The sequence below is a fragment of the Bos javanicus genome, chromosome 13 (assembly GCF_032452875.1).
Source record: "Bos javanicus breed banteng chromosome 13, ARS-OSU_banteng_1.0, whole genome shotgun sequence".
Classification (NCBI taxonomy): domain Eukaryota; kingdom Metazoa; phylum Chordata; class Mammalia; order Artiodactyla; family Bovidae; genus Bos; species Bos javanicus.
This window is the reverse complement of record NC_083880.1, coordinates 18,141,673-18,160,337: the sequence shown is the minus strand read 5'-3', so window position 1 is coordinate 18,160,337 and position 18,665 is coordinate 18,141,673. Positions and strand designations below refer to the sequence as shown.

Here is an 18,665-nt window from a genome sequence, read left to right as displayed (position 1 = left end):
AACGCCTTTGAGTCAGTTCCAATGAGGTAGATGAACCTAGAACCTATTAAAGAGTGAAGTAAGTCAGAGAAAGATAAATATCATATTTTAACGCATATATATGGAATCTAGAAAAATGGTACTGAAGAATTTACTTACAGGGCAGCAGTGGAGAAACCAACATAGAGAACAGACTTATGGACTTGGGGAGAGGGGAGGAGAGAATGTATGTATGGAAAGAATAACATGGAAACTTACATTACCATATGTAAAATAGATAGCCAATGGGAATTGCTGTATGGCTCAGGAAACTCAAACAGGGGCTCTGTATCATCCTAGAGGGGTGGGATGGGGAGGGAGATGGGAGGGAGGTTCAAAAGGGAGGGGATATATGTATACCTATGGCTGATTCATGTTGAGGTTTGACAGAAAACAGGAAAATTCTGTAAAGCAATTATCCTTCAATTAAAAATAAATGTTAAAAAAAAAAAAAAAGAGGAAGAGAAGCTGGAAAGCTAGGGCAGTGGTGAGGGTTGAGTGTCCAGAGGAAGAGTCCAGTGTGGACGCTGTGGTTTCCCTGGGCACCACCCAGATCTGAGATGCCTTCAGGCAATAGCTTATTTGTTTAAAACGTGCCCTGTTTTTACAAATGTCCATTTTGGATCTGAGAGCTTGGCAGGGTGGACCCTAACTGTAGACATACCATCAGAATCCTTCCCTGTAAATCTTGTATGTCACACGTGACTTGGTGATGGTCATTTTGAGGTGTTAGCGGGCCTGGGAGACTTCAGCCAGGGCCTTTGCCTGCACAAGGGGAATGCATGTCATGAAGGGCAGGGTGTGCGACGTCTGAATGCTCTCCTGTTCTGAAATTTTGCCACCTGCCAAGGCCCCTGTGGTCTCCTCCCCCAAGATGTCAAAATTGATACAAACTCACTAATCAGTCATTCAGCTTCCTGTGGGCAGAGCGGGGCAGGGGCATTTGTGGGCTGAACTCATCTTCTGTTAACCACGTTTGACCTTTGAGAAAAGCTCTGGGTTCTTACAAGTGCTTTGTAAGCTAATTTTAGAAGAAAACCCTCTGGGAAGTTCCCTGGTGGCCTAGTGGTCAGGATTCTGGGCTTTTCATGGCTGTGGCCTGGGTTCAATACCTAGTCGGTGCAGCCAGAAAAAAGAATAAAATTACAAAAAGACCCAATTGGAAATCCAGGAACTGAAAGGTACTGTGAAATAAAATTCGTATTAAAAAAAAAAAGAAAACTCTTTTGTAAATTGGGGATTGCCCAAAGAGCAAACATATTTGCACATTCTGGTTAGGGAATGGGTGGAGGGTTGAAAGGTCAAAGAAGCAGATGTGTGACAGGTTTGCACACAATTCTGTGTTCCTTTTTTTTCACAGGCATGATATCTTCCCTGAGAACTTGATTTTTCCCCTGAATGCTGATAGCTGTGGTATGAATTCAGAGTTTGCCATCCACCCCGGTGCCCCTGTAACCGCCCCAGGCCCCCAGTTGTGTACAAGCATGGGGCTGGTGCTCAGAGGATGGGTGCAGGTGGTGAGGAGCTGTTTGCAGCTGCCCACACCATCCATCAGAGAAGGCAGTGGCACCCTACTCCAGTACTTTTGCCTGGAAAATGCCATGGATGGAGGAGCCTGGTGGGCTACACAGTCCATGGGGTCGCACACAGTCGGACACGACTGAGCGACTTCACTTTCACTTTTCACTTTCACGCACTGGAGAAGGAAATGGCAACCCACTCCAGTGTTCTTGCCTGGAGAATCCCAGGGACGGGGGAGCCTGGTGGACTGCTGTCTATGGGGTTGCATGGAGTCCGACACGACTGAAGCGACTTAGCAGCAGCAGCAGCAGCAACACCATCCATGGCCCCTGGCCTCAGGATCAGAGCAGCTTCGTACACCTTCCAGAACCCGGCACCTCTGACCTAGCTCTAGGTCAGAAGTGAGGCAAGGGTGGTGCTAGCTGTCAGAAATGGGGTTTGTTTTCCTGGGCAAGAAAATAGCTTCTTTTCCTTCCAGGCTCCCCTTTCCTCCTGGTTCTGCAACTAGGGCAGTTGCTTTAGCCCTCTGGTCGGCCTGTCCTTGGAGACCTCGCCAGTTCTGAGGATGTGGCAGACTGGCCAGGCCTCCCCAGCTGGCCATTGGGAGTGAAGCCTGGGGTTGATTCCATTTCCAGCTGGCCAGGCTTTGCCCCCAAGAGTTGCTTGCTGCTTTCACCGTGACCTGCTGAACTGGCCAGTAGAGCTAGACCACACGTGCATCCTCAGCTTGGTTTTCCCACTTTCGGGGTTTGACCTTGAGTGGACATTGGCCTTCCGAGCATCCCTGTGTTTCACGGGGGTGTGAGTCATGATAACGTCCAACCTGGCTTTGGGTTCTAGAGATACGGGAGATAGTAGTAACCTGGGGCCCTGAGACTTTCCCTCCACAGAGGCTGGAAGACCTCCAGAGATGGAATCATTCATTGGGCAACAACAGCAGTAATAATAGTAACTTTCATTTGAGAACTTTATATTTGAGATCATGCTTTTATTTACTTCGTTTGATTGTAATAACCACTCTGCAATGCAGGTTGAATTGTCTGAATGTGAAGTGAAGGCTCTGAGGGGTGGATGAACTCTTAACTGATGAAGGAGCCAGGTTTTGAGCCCAGCTGGTCTGACTTCAGTCCAGTGATGTTTTTCCTATGACATGTTTCCTCACAGGGAGCACAGGGACCGTATTTTTTCCTAAAGCAGTTAAAGTAATCACTTTACCAAACCCAATCATATGAAACATTCAATTTAATCATCACAGCGTGACTTTTAAATGAATAAAACAGTATCTCTTCCTTTTTTCCAGAGGCCAGCATTATAGAATGAAAGTGCACAAAACCATTATATAAGTTAGAAATCCTGACATCTGATATCTTTACATGAATTTTCTCATTTATAAAATAGAAAAGGTAACATTTATTATTTCCCATGGCAGGGCTTTTTAGGTACATGTGAAGGTACTTGGAAAACTGTACCACTATTTTTTAAACTTTTGAAGTCCCTTCACCCCAATTACAATTCCTTCATCAGCTTAGATGCTTTTTAGGATTTTAGGAGAACTAATATATTACACTTGCTCAGGAATACTTTTCACACTTATCTAAAATCTCTTGAATTCATAGATCTGGAAAGAGAGATTTGGGAGAACGTGCTCTCTTTCGGCAGAGTGAAATGAGCTGTTGTGTCAGGTCGTGGGTGAATGTCTGGGCCTTTTGGAGTCCAGTGTGCACGCCCGGGCTCTAAGTGGGCACCACTGAGTGAGAAGAGGTGTCTGGGGCTCAGTCTGCTTGCTCCATGTTGGGGCCCTGGCTGGCAGTTCCTGGGCTCAGAGACCAGAGCACAATCTGATGCAGCCAGTTAGCTATGTTCTTAGAAGCTTAAAAAAAAAAAAATTGGCCTCTTCAAATTTTAAAATTGTGGAAGGATCTAGACAGGTTACAAAGGAGGAAGTAATAAAAAGATTGGGCAGTTCAGCCTGAATAACCCTGCCCACTTGATAGGTGATCAGAGAAACTCAGGTTGAAAGCAGTTACCCTTTTTACTCTATCCAGCTGGAGAACATTTTTTCAAAACATTCAAGGTGAGCGTTGGTGAAGGTGAAGTGAGACAGACACTGGTGAGGAAGTGTACACTGGTACAGCTTTTCTGCAAAGATTTTGGGAGGTATGTTTGGGGGAGCCTTACGATTATTAACAACCTTAGAAACCTCCTGTTTCCAATTACAGGATGTTTTGTGGAAATAGGTCACAAAATGTTTATTTGTGGGAATATTATGGTGTTAATCATAATTGCAAAATACTATAAACAACTTAAATGTTCAAGAACAGGGAAATGGTTAATAAAGTATGGTGGAATATGGAATATAGTCGGCCATTTAAAGTTGTATTTTTGAGTAACATTTTAATGGTAAGAAACTTGTTAATGAGGATGAAAGTGGGATGCCAGCCTGCTTGCTTACACACATAATTTATAGGTAACTAGGAATAGATGTCTCTATATCTCAAGCTGGTAGTAATCATCTTTGGGCAGAGGAATTATTTTCTGTATACTTTATTTTCCAAAAATTTCTACAATATGAATATATCTCATTTTATAATCAGAGAAACAGTACTTGAAAATTCAGGGGATGGGAATGTCTTCATTAAATTCTTTTAAAATGTAAAATGAAATTTTAAGGTATTAAACTATAAGGTATTACAAATAAGAGGTAAGTACCATTTCAGCAGATGAATGAATAAGTTAGGCAGATTGCCAATAGGTTATTGATTTTAAGAGAAAAAATGATAAACCACTGTGGGTAATATTCACATTTTTCTGGCAGTTATAAAGAAACCACTGATTGCCTAAAATAGCAGGTGCTGAATTGGGAGACCTCTAGAGGAGTTTAATTTAATCACTTAATTTTTGCATAATGACTATATTATAAAGTGAAGAAAGCTTAAAATTTCAGATAGAGAAATTTATTTCTGACTATCACAAAGTTTTGGTGTTTCTGGAAAAGATTTAATAACTGCTGGATATAAATATCTGATTGATTTACTTTGAAGAGTGCATATTGTTAATCAGCATTCTGAATTAAATGGGGGCTGTTCAGATGGATCGTTTTACTTAAGTTCTAAATACTTATGATCAGACTAATGCCAGAGAAAATGCAACATCTTGAATATGCTTATGAAACACTGAACTCCTGCATTTTATTTTACAGTGTAGCTCTCGCAATATATTACCACATCAAAAACAGGTATGTGGATTTTGTTTAATTTTGTGCTGAAAACATCACATTTTATCTGCAATGACATTTTTCCTATTGCGTTCTAGTTGCCTCAGCCTTTGAGTTTTGTATTCTTATCTCACTTTCATAGAATCTGTAAAGGTAACACAGTTTACCCACACCTCCCAGAGAAGTACTGAACTACTTCTGAGTCAGAGGAAACCAAAGGAAGTCAGCAAAAGAGAACAGAGTTTCTTGACAGTATTCAGCCTCCTCTTGACTTTATTTTCTGTGTCATTCACTTAAACATTCTGTCTTTTATAAAATATTTTAACAAGTTTCTGTGCACAGCTTTCACATGAAAAAGAAGTTCATAGAAACAGTTTTGTTGTAAAGTTAGTCATAAACTCTTTTAAGGTGGTAGCAATCCTTTCTGATGGGAGTCTGGAGATAGTTCAGTTAATTTTAGAAGTGAATCATGGAAAAATCATATAAGAAGTTAGCTGTTCAGCCGAGCTCTCTTTCGTCTTTTTGCACACAGTAAGTCATAGAGCAGAAACTGGTGTGTCCCATGGGGGTGCATGGCAGAGGCACATCTGCAGCTTCTGATAATCGCGAGCCTAACTGACATTGGAACGTTACTTGCTGTTACCAAAGCAGCAGTTTCCAAAGAAAATTTTTTAGGCAACACTCAAATGACATAAGTCAGGTGGAAGCAGAGCCGTCACTAGCGGGGTGTGGCCCCCCCAAGCCCAGCGCCCCCTCTGCCCGCGTTCATGGAGAGAGCCGCCCCTTTAAATGGGTCTGTGTGGGTACCGGCTGGTAACAGCCAGGTGCACTTTTCTACATGGCCGTGGCCCCCCAAGCCCAGCGCCCCCTCTGCCCGCGTTCATGGAGAGAGCCGCCCCTTTAAGTGGGTCTGTGTGGGTACCGGCTGGTAACAGCCAGGTGCACTTTTCTACATGGCCCCTGTTGTTTTTCAAAATTGAGTCGTGGGGCTTTCCTGATGGCTCACAGTGGTAAAGAATCCGCCTGCCAGTGCAGGAGACACAAGTTGGATCCCTGATTCAGGACGATTTCGAGTGCTGCAGCGCGGCTAAGCCCATGCACCACAACTACTGAGCCTGTGCCATGGAGCCCAGGAGCCACCACCGCTGAGCACACGTGCGGTAACTGCTGCCGGCCACGTGCCTAGAGCCTGTGCTCCGCAACGAGAAGCCTGCACAGCAACTAGAGAAAAGCCCATGCCTCAGCGAAGACCCAGCACGGCCAAAAATAAATACATACATTAAAGTTATTTTTTAAAAATACAGTCGTGAAGCCCCTCATTAGTGAAGTGGTTAAGCTGCATGCTGTGAGAATTTCAGACTAATCTCCAGGACACGCTGCGTGTTCATTCTCACCCTCAGACTTCTTTTGTGTTGACAACGTAGTGATAGTTTAAACAGATCCATCAAACTTTGCTCAGAAATAAGATGTTAAAGAAATTTAGATTTGGTGCATTTGAAAACTCAAGAAATGAAAATCTTTGATTTTTACTTTACTAAATGGGATTCATAACCTTTATTTTATGGACTATTCAAAAGTGATTAAGTAATGTCCCCAAGAAAAGCAAATTATAATTCATGAATAATCAATAGCATCTCTTAACAGTACTGCCTCTGTTTCTTGAAATAACAGTTGAATCAAAATACATTTTGTTTTCATTTTGACTGGCACTCTGCTACAGAAGGGAAACTCCGTTTTCTGTTACTTTCCTCCCCAGGGACCCAGATGGAAGGATGCTCTTGGATATTTTCGATGAAAACCTTCACCCTCTTTCGGTAACCCTCCCCTTGGGTCCCAGGGTATGGTCCAGTCATGTCTCTGTGGCTCCTGTGGGGCGGCTACTCATGGAGAATGTCTCCCTCCCCAGAAATCCGAAGTGCCACCAGATTATGACAAACACAACCCAGAGCAGAAGCAGATTTACCGGTTTGTTCGGACACTGTTCAGTGCTGCTCAGCTGACTGCAGAATGTGCCATCGTCACCCTGGTGAGTGCCCGCAGGATGACATGGCCATCGAGTGGGGTGCAGGTGGGAGTGTCCACTGCAGACCTGGGAACCCCAACGCCACCTCAGGGTTGTCTTTTATCCAGAATAGCAACTGAATCTCCCAAAAGAGAGCATGCGGTCTGTTCCGCAGTCCCACCTAAAGCCCCTTGTCAGATCACACTCAGAAGCAGGAAAGCTGAAACGACCCATGCAGGGTCCACAGTGCTGAGAAGGACCAGGGCCACCTCACTGATGTCCAGGTTTCTGGTGTTGGTTCCCTACGTCGCGAGGACTGCTGTAATTGCTGCCTTCTCCTCTGTGATTTTTGTGTAAATACGTGTCTATAAGATGAGACATTCATCTTACATTCTGAGACATTCATGAGACATTCAGAGACAGCGTGGACATAATCTGCACATTGACTCAAGTTAAAAACCTATAACCTTCCTTAGATTCTTAAAACCTTAGGGACGGTTGATTTAGCTCCGATCTCATTGGGGAAGCAGCTTTGACAGCGGAGCCCGCTGTCACTGACCTTTCCCACTGTGCACCACTCAGATAAGAAACGGGCTTGCCAGTGCGTGGGCTGTCCCGTGGGCCCATGCAGTTCCCTGAGAAGAGACCCTGTGGTATGACGACGAGTGTAAGGACCATCCACATCTCCGCCACACTGAGAGCCCCTTGTTCTCAGCTCATGGCACAGTGACCGGTTTGCTTGTGAATTCCTTCTCTTGTGGAACTTGCCCCCTGACAGGTGAACAGACATCCAGCAAGTCTTCCTCAGGTGATGTGGCCTGCTGATAAACCCTGAGGTCATGACTGAGAAGCATATTTATGGCTCAGCTTTGTTCCTCCAAAGGATGTCAAGTCCTCAAAAAACCCCCTCCAGGCAGCAGGGTTGACATTTTAATGAAGGGAGATTGTGACAAAGGGGGAAGAAGAGGAAGAAAATCAGATAATGAGTACTTATTTGACGCCCTGAAGAAAGATTTATTGAAGCTCCTGTTTCAAGATGTGGTGGGGTTTTTTGCATTCTGTTCTGAAGAAAATGGTGACCTGACTTTGCCCTGTAGCACCTTCCAGTTTGGATTTATCAGCGTGAAGAAGCTTTGTGTCCTGTGAAAGACATAGTTTCTGCAGAGACTTCTGTTGAGAACATGTAGTTTGTTCCCGTCTCCAAGCAGACGTGGGTGGTTAGTTTGTCTTGGGAGTGCTGTGGGAGTGGTGTGTGTCTGTCAGTTGTGGGAGCTGCTGAAATCCTCCCTTGTCCTGGGACATCAGCTGGCGGCTTAGCAGGAGATGAGCGTCTCTGGCTATAGCTGACAGGTGGGCAGCGTCAGGGGCCCTCACAACAGGCACAGCTCTGCAGACTGAGTCTCCGGGGTCTGCTTGGTTGGCCCAGGCAGCCAACTCTGTGTTGCGATCGAGCCCGGCGTGTGATGGTCCCACCCGTCATTCCAGGCTCACAACAACCCTTCACAGCAGGCCTGGGCTGGGGCTGGCGGGCTGCGTCCCTGTCTGCCTTTCTCCTGGCCTTCCCTTGGTGGCCTGGCCCGTTGCCCAGAGGAGGCAGGGAGGACCACAGTTAGCTCTGCCCCACTGCCCATGGGGAACCAGACCGCTGCCTGCCTGTGGGAGACGCTTCTAGAGCCTTCAGCCACTTGCTGCTGCGCGTGTCCAGGAGCACCAGGCATGCCAGCTCAGCTGGGTCCCCCGCGGCGGCCCTGAGGGCTGTCACTTGGCCCCAAAGTGCCTCTCGGAGGCCGGTGCTCTGGTGAAGAGGCCACCTGTGGAATCTATCCATTCTGACCCCAGAGACCCCCCTTTTTAGGGCACATTAGTGGTTTCTACCGAGGTCAAAAGTGCTGTTCAGATAAAGTCCAGTGAGGAATCCAGCTACCTCAAATATTAGCAAATAGGAAGCGCTCGGGAGGCCCAGTCAGCTGAGCTGTGGGTGAGGGCCTACAGTGCACGGACCGGGGCTGCTCTGAGTGATGGACAGAGAGGCCCAGCATCCTCAGAAGTGTGGGTGGGGCTGCTCTGAGTGATGGACGGGGAAACCCAGCATCCTCAGAAGTGTGGGCGGGGCTGCTCTGAGTGATGGACAGGGAAGCCCAACATCCTCAGAAGTGTGGGCGGGGCTGCTCTGAGTGATGGACAGGGAAACCCAGCATCCTCAGAAGTGTGGGCGGGGCTGCTCTGAGTGATGGACAGGGAAGCCCAACATCCTCAGAAGTGTGGTCCCGTGCACCCTGGAGTCCGTGAGTGTGCACTTTCTCCCTGCCCCCCGGGGCTGCTCTGAGTGATGGACAGGGAAGCCCAGCATCCTCAGAAGTGTGGTCCCGTGCACCCCGGACTCCGTGACTGTGCACTTTCTCCCTCTCCTCCTCCCCCACGCCATGCCTTCCAACAGTTTTATTTTGTACAGTCACCTGAATGCTCTGTAAGCGGTCACTAACCTGTATTTTCTAGAGACTCTCAGGATGGTCCTTCTTAGGAAATTAAATCTGAAAATTTAATTGAGCAGCAGTGTCCTATTAGCAATGGTGTAGGGAATGGTGTTCAGAAAAAATCAATCGTATATTATTTTACTTGGCAGAAAATTAAAATAGCCAAGTGGGAGTTTACTAAAGAAATTACAGCTGATCCTTGAATATAGCTTTCTTGGCAAATTCTTCCAAATTGCATGCTATTATGTGGTGCTTTTATGAATTCCTTCTCCCCAAACATAACATCTGCTTCCCCTCGGTAATGGACTGTGTTATCATATCTAATATCTAATTTCTCCAGGTCATCTTAGTGGAATATCAGATGTGGTAGATGGCTTGTTTTTTTCCAAACATTATTTTAAATGTTACCTAGTGTACCTATTAATATATATCTACTGTGGTTAAGTAAGAACAAAATTGAGTAACCTTTTTTTTTTTTTTTTTTGAGTAACCTTTTTGTACTGAGTCAGTGAGAAGCTATTTCATTGGGGAGCTTGGAGAGGTTTACATAGCTCATTTATGTAAAGGAGTAGCGTCTTAGGGATCTGGTTGAAGAGTGTCCATAATGATTGCTTCAAAAAATCTGGAGTTAGATCCAGCCTCAGTTTTCTGCTCCTAGTACAGTTTTGTGGCACATTTAAAAAATTCTTTTCTTGGTGGAATAAGAAGAGTTAGTCATCAACCTTTGTAACATACATGTAGTCTGGGCTCCTGAGGTCGGTGTCTAATTAAATTTCCCCTCAGCCTGGCCTGGATCTCTCGCTGAAGGATTTCAGTTTTCACACAAAAATAATGATCTAAAACATTAGCTTACTCTTCCTGCTCCTTGAATGTAATAAATGCCATTAAAAACTAAAATCTGTACAATGGAAAAGATGACTGACCTCTGCTGAGTGACCCACATTTCTTCACCAGTGGTTGTCACAGCCCAGTGCTGTTCTGTCCCTGAGGGACGTTGGAAGCGCCCCTGAAGGTCCATAGAGCACGGTTGGCAGGCACGTGTCGTGACCCCAGAGGCCTCTCTGAAGGCCTCTCAGATGTTTAGTGCTGAGCACCGCAGAGGGGACTGGCTCTTCCCTGAGTGGTCTCCTCTGACCCCCCATTCCCCCCGCACCTGTCTCTAAATCCAGGGCCTGAGTTTCCCGCCTGCTTCTGACCGCGGCTCCTTCCTGAATGCCGTTGCTGTGGTCATTTCATCCACTCAGGCCTCCCTAGACCTGCTCTCCTGTAGCCGCATTCCACATCCAGAGCGTCCTTCCTGCAGGGCCCTGTGTCCCTGAGGCCAGCACGTGGGGGCCGCTCCCTGAACCAGCGGCGTGCTGAGTGCTGGGCACATGGTGGGAGTGAGGCCCGGGCGTGGTCCTCAGGGGACTTGGCTTCCTCGGGGGAGAGACCGGAGGAGGGCAGCTGCCCTGCCTGGGGAGAGACGCAGCCAACGGTGGCAGGGCTGGGTCACTGGACCAGGGTGGGGCAGTAAGGTGGACATGATGGCTTCCCGTTTCATCACCTCTCAGGAAACTTAGGGCCTCTTGGCAGCTCATTGGGTATGGCTATTTTGTCTTTGTGATTATATTAGTAATTTCTTTCTCATGATTTTTATTTTGTCTTTCATACTGTGCCCCTCATCCGGTCTGAGGAGTACTTGGTATCTGAGATCATCCATAAAAATCCTGCTTTTTAAGATGGAAAGAACTGACTTTTCATTAGTAAAGCACTGGAAGCAGAATGAAATGTTTTAAGCAAAAGAACCATCATCACTTGTCTGTTTACTGACTTAGCAGACAGCTGAGTGCCAGCCCTCATCTCAGAGGCAGAGAGCTCCTGTTTGAGTGGCAGAGGCAGACAAGGTGCTGGCCCTCGTCAGCTTCCCTGGGCTTCTCCACCTGGGCCCCCGTTCACAGACCACAGGCCGCACAGACTGGCTGCCGGGCTTGGGAGGGAGCCCTTGACCCTCCCTCTGTCTGTGGCTTAGGGCTGAAGGGTGCTGGTGTGGCCGTGTCTTCCAGGTGTACCTCGAACGGCTTCTCACATACGCAGAGATTGACATCTGTCCGGCCAACTGGAAGCGGATTGTTCTGGGGGCCATCCTGCTGGCCTCCAAGGTGTGGGATGACCAGGCGGTGTGGAACGTGGACTACTGCCAGATCCTGAAGGACATCACGGTGGAGGACATGTGAGTGTGGGCGGGGGCGCCCCCGTGTGGACGTGCACGGGGAGGAGTGAGTGACCGTGGCTGTGCATCTATTGTGAGCTGGCTGAGCAAGGACACGGTTGCGGATAGGATTTACAAAAACCTGTGCGTCTCGTCCTGTGGGTCCCAGATGGGTACTGGGACAAGCTTTCTGGCTTATGAATCTAGTCTCTGAAACCATGTTCCAGGGAACCTTCCTTTACCTTTCTGCTCCCCGTCTGCGGTGGGGTTCATCCCCACTCTGTACTCATTGCAGACTGACGACAGGCAGCAGACAGGCTAAAATGCTCCCTGCCTCTGTTCAGTTTCAGAAGATAATCACTGCTTTTTGACACGTGTTGCAAGTTCACTTGGCTTCACATGAACTTTCTGTCCCTCAGGGTCCTCCTGTGCTTCCCGGTTGGGCCACTCCTCTCTCAGGGCACTGTTCTGGGTTCACCTGCAGCCCGAGGCCTGGGGTCCCTGGGGCTGGATGTACAGGAAGTGGGGTCAGGACGAAAGGAGCTGCTTTGGAAACAATCAGGATGAACTTCTGCACTGCTGACCCAGTTCTTACTGACGTGTTTCTCATCTTGTTTGTCTGGCTTCCTCAAGCCGGACAGCCGCTTCTTGCTAGAGGAGGTTCCACTGTGTCCCAGACCCCATCCATGTCCCTGGACCCTACCTGCCCCTTCCTCCGGTTGCTGGCTGGCTGGGCATCCCCCCTCTTTTTGCTGCCCTGGGGACACTTGTTTATGTTCTTGCATCTTTTGCCACAGAGCCTTTTCCTACTACAGACCAGTAAGACTCTTTCCTGCACCTGTCATTCTTTATCCTTAAAAAGTAAGAAAAATATGAAGTCTTTGATAGCAAGAATTAGAAAATTAAAAAATTTTTTAAAGTCTTGATTTTATTTCAAGCTGAAAACAGTTATTAAGAGAATTGTCATACAGACCGTAAGTTGGTCCCTTCCACCTTTTGGCTGCTCTGAGTAACTCTGCTGTAAACGTGAACATCAGTGTGCAAATTCCTCCCTGAGGCCCTACTCTCTGTTCTTTGGAGTCTGTGCCGAGGAGTGGGATTGCCCCTTAATAGCTGGTCTTTAAAGTGGGCTCATTTTTCTAGAAAAGTCGATAGGCCATGAGGTGATGAAAACAACTTTCTTTCATTGTAGAGCCCCATTCGAAAGTTGCTAAGTGGCATCAATCAACTGGGTTTCTTTACAGTGATGACCTAATGCAACAAATACTTCGGAAATGTTTTGGTTTATTCACTTGAATTTATTTATTATAAATTTTTACATCAGAACTATTTACTGGTAATTAGGCTTCCCAAGTGGTGCTAATGGTAAAGAATCCACCTGCCAGTGCAGGAGACGAAAGAGACTCAGGTTCGATGTCCTGGGGAAGATTCCCTGGAGAAGGAAATGGCAACCCACTCTAGTATTCTTATCTGGAGAATCCCATAGACAAGGAGCCAGGCGGGCTAAAGTTGATGGGGATGCAGAGTCAGACACGACTGAGCAACTAAATGCACACACACACACACACACACACCCTTGAGAGTAGCAAATCCATCAAGCCCATTCCCTCTGCATCACTTAGTTTTCTGATGATTTATCATGTAACAAGCTGTCAGGTATCCCTGGAGGAGGTACTGCTATTGTTTGGAAATTCAAATTTGGGGAATTATTTTTATTTTCTAAATATTGCCCTAGTTTGAAAACACAGCCATTCTAAAATCTTTATTTCCCCCACAACATAAACAGAAACATTAAAAAAATAAATATTCAGAAGGGCTGTTTTTCCCTTAAGGAACCTGGGGAAACTGCCGCCTTCTTAGAAACCAGATTCCTCTCGACTTTAATCCTGGTTATACCCTCAACAAAAGGCAGTGGTGTCTAGATACCATCTGGGGTGGGAATAGCTTCCTGGCTCTCTCACTGGTTTTTCTTCCTGGCATTGGAGAATGGGAGCTGCAGTGTCACCACTTGGCCACTAGGTGGCAGTGTGTCCACAGGCAGCTCCCAAGTCTTGTTAAGATCTTACCTGGATTCTTGTTATTTCACAGGATGATCTCCTAAGTCTGACTTAAAGCATGCATAAATAAAAGTCATTAGAAGTGTAAATTTTGACATCACATATACATTTGGGGCTTAACTTCTTCCTCAAAGCTGCATGGAAGCAGCCCTTCTGATTAGATGAACTGAATTCGATGTCTTGATCTTTCCCTCCAAAGCTCTCAGGCCTTCGATAACAACTTGCTGAGGTTCCTCAGTTATTTTTTGCCTAGGAGCTGCTGTCAGGGAACCAGCCACTACCGCCTCCCAGACTTAGCTCAGCTGTCACTTCCAGGAAGCTTTCCCTGATCCCTCCACCCAGGCTACGCTTGGTCCACTCCATTCAATAATTAATAACTAATTATTGAGCACCACCTGTGTGTCAGGTGCTGTGCTGGGGCCAGGCTGCAGTCAGATGTCACGGTTTCTGTCTCGGAGGAGAGGAGGAGGGGAGACTGTGTTAAAGGACAGAAGTGAGTCCAGGGTGCTGCCCGGGGGGTGGCCTAGAACTGAGAATCTGGCCCAGGACCAGTGCTGACAGACAGACCTGTCCCTGAGGATGCTTTTCCCCTGGCAGTGACTACCAAGAGGTGGGCCTGCTAATGGGGGCGTTTTACAATGTGTTCCAGCCTTCATCAGCTATAAGGGGATTGGCTCCTTTATGGACCAGGCACTGTTATCCAGGAGGGAAGGCAGGAGGGAAGGCTCAGCAGCAGGAGCGTACTAGAGATGCATGTTCTTGGGCCCACCTAGACCTGTCAGATCAGATGGGTGGCCCAGCTGTGGGTCCTCACAGACCCTGCAGGTGATGGGTTAGGCTTAGGGTTTGGGGGGGTGGGTGGGTGCATGCTGAGACTGGTGGTCTCCTTCCTGCACTCCCATGGTCCTGAGGAAGCTGCTCATCGCTTCCCCACCCTTCCCTCCCCGCAAGGCGATCCTCTGGGTCTCGGAGGCCTGTCCTCTAGGCAGCCGTCCAGTCTCACTGGACTCTGTTTGACAGCTCCTAACTGTGTCTTCTGCCCCGTTTGAACTGATGGTTCATGTGGTGAGGTGAGGCCAGAGCCCGCTGCATGTGTATGTGTGTGCACACACACATGTGCTTGGTCTCAGTGTTGGGGTCACCCTGAAGCACTTCCTGGTGCTGATCATCCCAGTTAATCAGGCCTCATCCTCTGGGCACTGGGTCAGATGGGCTTGGCTTTTATCACCAGTTTGGTGGTGAGATGGCAACTCTGCGTCCAAGCGGGCCGCCGGTGAGATGGCTGTTCTCCCTGGAGGGTGCGGTCTTGTGGCCTCCGTGTCCGGCAGCCTGCCTGGGCTGTCTGCGGTGGGGACGGTGGCTGAGCTGTGCATTTCTGTCTTACTCTGCAGGAACGAGCTAGAGCGACAGTTCCTTGAATTGCTCCAGTTCAACATCAACGTTCCTTCCAGTGTTTATGCCAAGTATTATTTTGATCTTCGTTCTCTGGCGGAAGCCAACAACCTGAGCTTCCCCTTGGAGCCCCTGAGCAGGGAGAGGGCCCACAAGCTGGAGGTAAGAGGCACCAGCGTCCTGCGGGTACACTCCTGCGGCAGAGCTCTGTGCTCAGGCTCGTTCTGCCATTGCCGGTCATCATAAAATAAGGACCAGATGACCTGGATTGCATTGGTACAACCTCATACTTTTAATAACCTTCTCAGTACTGGTTTTTATTTAACGTGCATTGATTCTGTTTTTTAAATCAAATAAGTTTTTTAAAACCCGTTTTAAACCAGCATTCACTTTTATAAGGGAAAAGATACCAGATGACCCTATGATTGGCAATCCAGAAAGGTTTGAATCCGCTTTTTTCATTTTTTGAAGCTGTTTTCTCCACAGCCTTGTTGTTGGTCTTGACCTGGGTTTAGGGCCGTCACTGTGAAGCTGTGTGACACTTGTGTCTTACGTATAGCTCGGCTTTGCACTTGCACTGGCCTCTTCCCATCCGACTTTGGCGGCTGCAGGTGTGGGGAGGAGAAGGCTCACAGGTCAGAGCCGTCTTCCAGGGGAGGTGCGGGGCCCTCGGCACCTTCATCCCGCACATCCTCAGTGTCGCGGATGGTGCTGGCCCACTGCAAGGATGGAGAGTGTGGGCAGGGTGCCGGCCCCGGGGCTGATCTGAGTGTCTCTCTCCTGCCCCTCAGGCCATCTCCCGCCTCTGCGAGGACAAGTACAAGGACCTGAGAAGACCCACGAGGAAGCGGTCAGCAAGTGCTGACAATCTGACTCTGCCCAGGTGGTCCCCGGCCATCATCTCCTAACCGTGGGCGTCCCTGCCGGAGGCCGTGCCATCCCTCAGTTTCTCCTTTAGTTCGAGAAAAGACAGACGTGGGGTGGTTTTGTTTTGTTTCCCTTCTCCTTTTCTTTTTAATTCATAGCTCCGCCAGGCTGCCTTGATGAGCGCCTCTGGGCTGCGCACACGCGCAGCAGGGCTCCGAGGACGGGAAGTCGGTGCCATGGGATCCCGTCCACGCCTTCCCAGCCCCGGGTCAGCGCTTCCTTCGTGGAGGAAAAAGACTCTAACCCTGGAGGAGGCAGGGAAGGGACGGGAAGTCGCATAGAGGCAGGGAGCGGCTTGGCCTGGTTCCTAAGTCCCCGTCGGTCAGTAGCCGAACCAACCTGATAGGAGAGCCCGGCATAGGTGACAAAGTTGGATGCGCATTAAAGGCGCGCGCCGCGTTCACCACCCCACCCGGATCAGTATGTCCCGTTAAGACTTCTTGCATTCCTTCTTGCTGCTTCTCGGGGATTTGGGGGGGATTTTTGTTTGTTTTATTCTGTTTTGGTTTTGATCCCACAGAGCAGAGAATATAGTTTGTACCCACCATGGCACAGACATCCAAATAAATAGCACTGGCTGTTTCTCTGCACCACTCCTGCGAGCTGTCTTCTGAGCTTTCTTGCTCTCCAGGGGGGCACTTGTCCCGTGTCTGCGCACCTTTATCCTAGCCGGTTTTCTCCACAGTGGCGGAATCAGCTTGACTGTAGTGCTGAACCAGACGACTCCCTTCCCCCAGCTCCTCCCCCAGGAACATTCTAGATCACATGGGTGCTTGTGCCTTCTGATCCTGCGGTGGTCTCTCTCTCTGCCTGCCCCGAGGGGCAGCCCCTTCCTCGCCCCGCCCACCCCACTCCTCTACTTCCACGTCCATTGTGCAAGCAATATTCCTCTCAACTTTTATATGTTTACTTCAAATCAAAGTTAGTCTATTTGTATAAAAATTTTTTAAAAATCTAAAATTAAAAAAAAAGGGGGTGGGGTGGGTATTCACATGGAAGATCACTGAAGGGCAAAATGTTCCTATTTACTGAGGTATTTTTCACAGAATGATTGAATAAAAAACAACTTGCATTTTCATTGTGGGTGCTTAGTGAAGTTATATGAAACTAAAGCTGTGAAGGTTTACATGTCATTAATTATGACCGTCCTTTTTCATTTCTGACTATTCTTCATTTCCTTATGGGCCAAATGGAAAGCTTTTGTAGCAAGGAAAATTGAAGGGTTAATGACAGAACCTCACAGTTAAGTCTAAGAATCTGGGTCAGTGAAGCATACAGTGCTTTGGGGTTTGCATATTTTCTCGGGTCACAAGGACAGAGGTTTCTAAGTTTTTCTTTCATCAGGTCTTTGAGGCAAATGGCAGTAGATAAATCTGTGTTTTACCACCCTCCTGTGTGAGCTTGGAAAACTCTGGAATCTTACGTTATTTGTCTTGTGCCCTGAACTCATACACCTGCTCCCCAGACATGCCTGCCCCTGAGGAGACATGCTTTGTTAGTGGGAGGGACTCAGAAACAGCCAAGCAGCCCAAGAACACAAAGGCCAGTGCTACTCAGATGGCCCTGAAGTTTGTAGCATGTGTAAACCCAACTGTGTGGGCCAGAAATACTGTTAGATTCTTTCTGGCTTAAACTTTCAAAAGCAAACAAGTGGAACATGAAAAGTTAATTATCTTTCCATTGTAACTGTGTATCAGTATACTCCATATGGGTTCCAAAATCAGCTGCTCTCTTCAAGTAAGATTTGGATTTAGAACATGAAATAGAGACCCCCCAAAAATGTAGAAAATAACATTTTATATTCCCTAAACTATATAGCTTAAAAAGGGACATATTTTCTTAGCTGACTATGAATACCTCTCAAATAAATTAGTTCCTCCCATGTAGAGTATCTTACTTTACCGATCCATTTCAGGAAAGAGGTTTTGCTGCCTTTCAAGCAGACATCTTATTTTTATCCCTTTTATTTGAATGAGAGATTTGAAAATTGAATTATGTAAATATTTCAATGCATCTGCTATTATTTTGTGGAGTTTATTAAACTACTTTAAAAAATTGTATAGTCTATTTATTGTATGTATGTGCATACAGTCTGCTGACTTAAAGTGGATTCCGTAAAGCCTGACTCGGTCTTGCTTAGACTATTGAATATTGTTTTAGCCTTGTGCACTGGATTCTACCTCTGTATAGGAAAATTTTCCATATTCCTGAGCATTGATCTGTATTAATTGGTTATGTTTCTTGCACTGAGGATTTTTAAAACTCTGTTGTAAGTGTAGATTTCAGTTTTGCTTTTGCAGAATGGATCCCTTGACATGAAGGTAATTTAGGTTGGGTTTATTTTTCTACATGATGAAGAAGACTTAAACATTACATTCTCTGGTTTGTTCTAAGTTTGCAAAAAAAAAAAAAGCCCAACAACACCCAGTACAGTACCTATTGATAAATCATCGTGATGTAATTTGTTTGCAAGGTGGTTCATGCCCTACAATTAAAGCCGGATTGCTATTTAGGAATACATTGTCTTAGTGTAGTTTTTGAACGGGCAGTTTTCATTAATGAAGAGTGAAGAAAACCACACAATTTATTGCCTTTAAGTTTAGATTTGACTTAAAGTCGTTTGGGAGAATAAGTATGCCAATGAATTTTCCCTTTTTGTTTTACGTTTTTTCTTTTAAACTGGGAGAGGCAAAAAAGTTGGATTTAAAACCAACTGGAGGGCAAGATGGGAGGTCCCGCTAAGATGCCAGACATTGCTGTGCCTTAAATGCACCCGCTGGGGCCGTCACCTGGCCCCTCTCCCAGGTGGCCCACCCACACCACCCCCCAAGCTCCTCCTCTTGGTCTTTGGCAAGACTATCTCCGCCCT

At 47.0% G+C, this 18,665-nt stretch overlaps 1 protein-coding gene across 18 annotated transcripts in view; it reads left to right on the top strand.

The window, feature by feature from the left end:
- The window catches only part of CCNY (cyclin Y), a 204,536-nt gene extending 186,224 nt beyond the window's left edge, over positions 1–18,312 (top strand). For 17 of the 18 annotated variants that reach the window (XM_061435818.1, XM_061435814.1, XM_061435816.1 and 14 more), the window contains 6 exons: positions 4,739–4,774; positions 6,510–6,567; positions 6,660–6,779; positions 11,275–11,441; positions 14,869–15,031; positions 15,661–18,312. In XM_061435818.1, the coding sequence (XP_061291802.1) occupies positions 4,739–4,774; positions 6,510–6,567; positions 6,660–6,779; positions 11,275–11,441; positions 14,869–15,031; positions 15,661–15,777 (661 nt within the window). In that variant the 3' untranslated portion in view covers positions 15,778–18,312. Of the gene's footprint in view, positions 1–1,301; positions 1,432–3,584; positions 3,697–4,738; positions 4,775–6,509; positions 6,568–6,659; positions 6,780–11,274; positions 11,442–14,868; positions 15,032–15,660 lie in introns of those variants that run through there. The other variant, XM_061435846.1, reaches the window with a different exon arrangement.
- Positions 18,313–18,665: the final 353 nt, after the last annotated feature.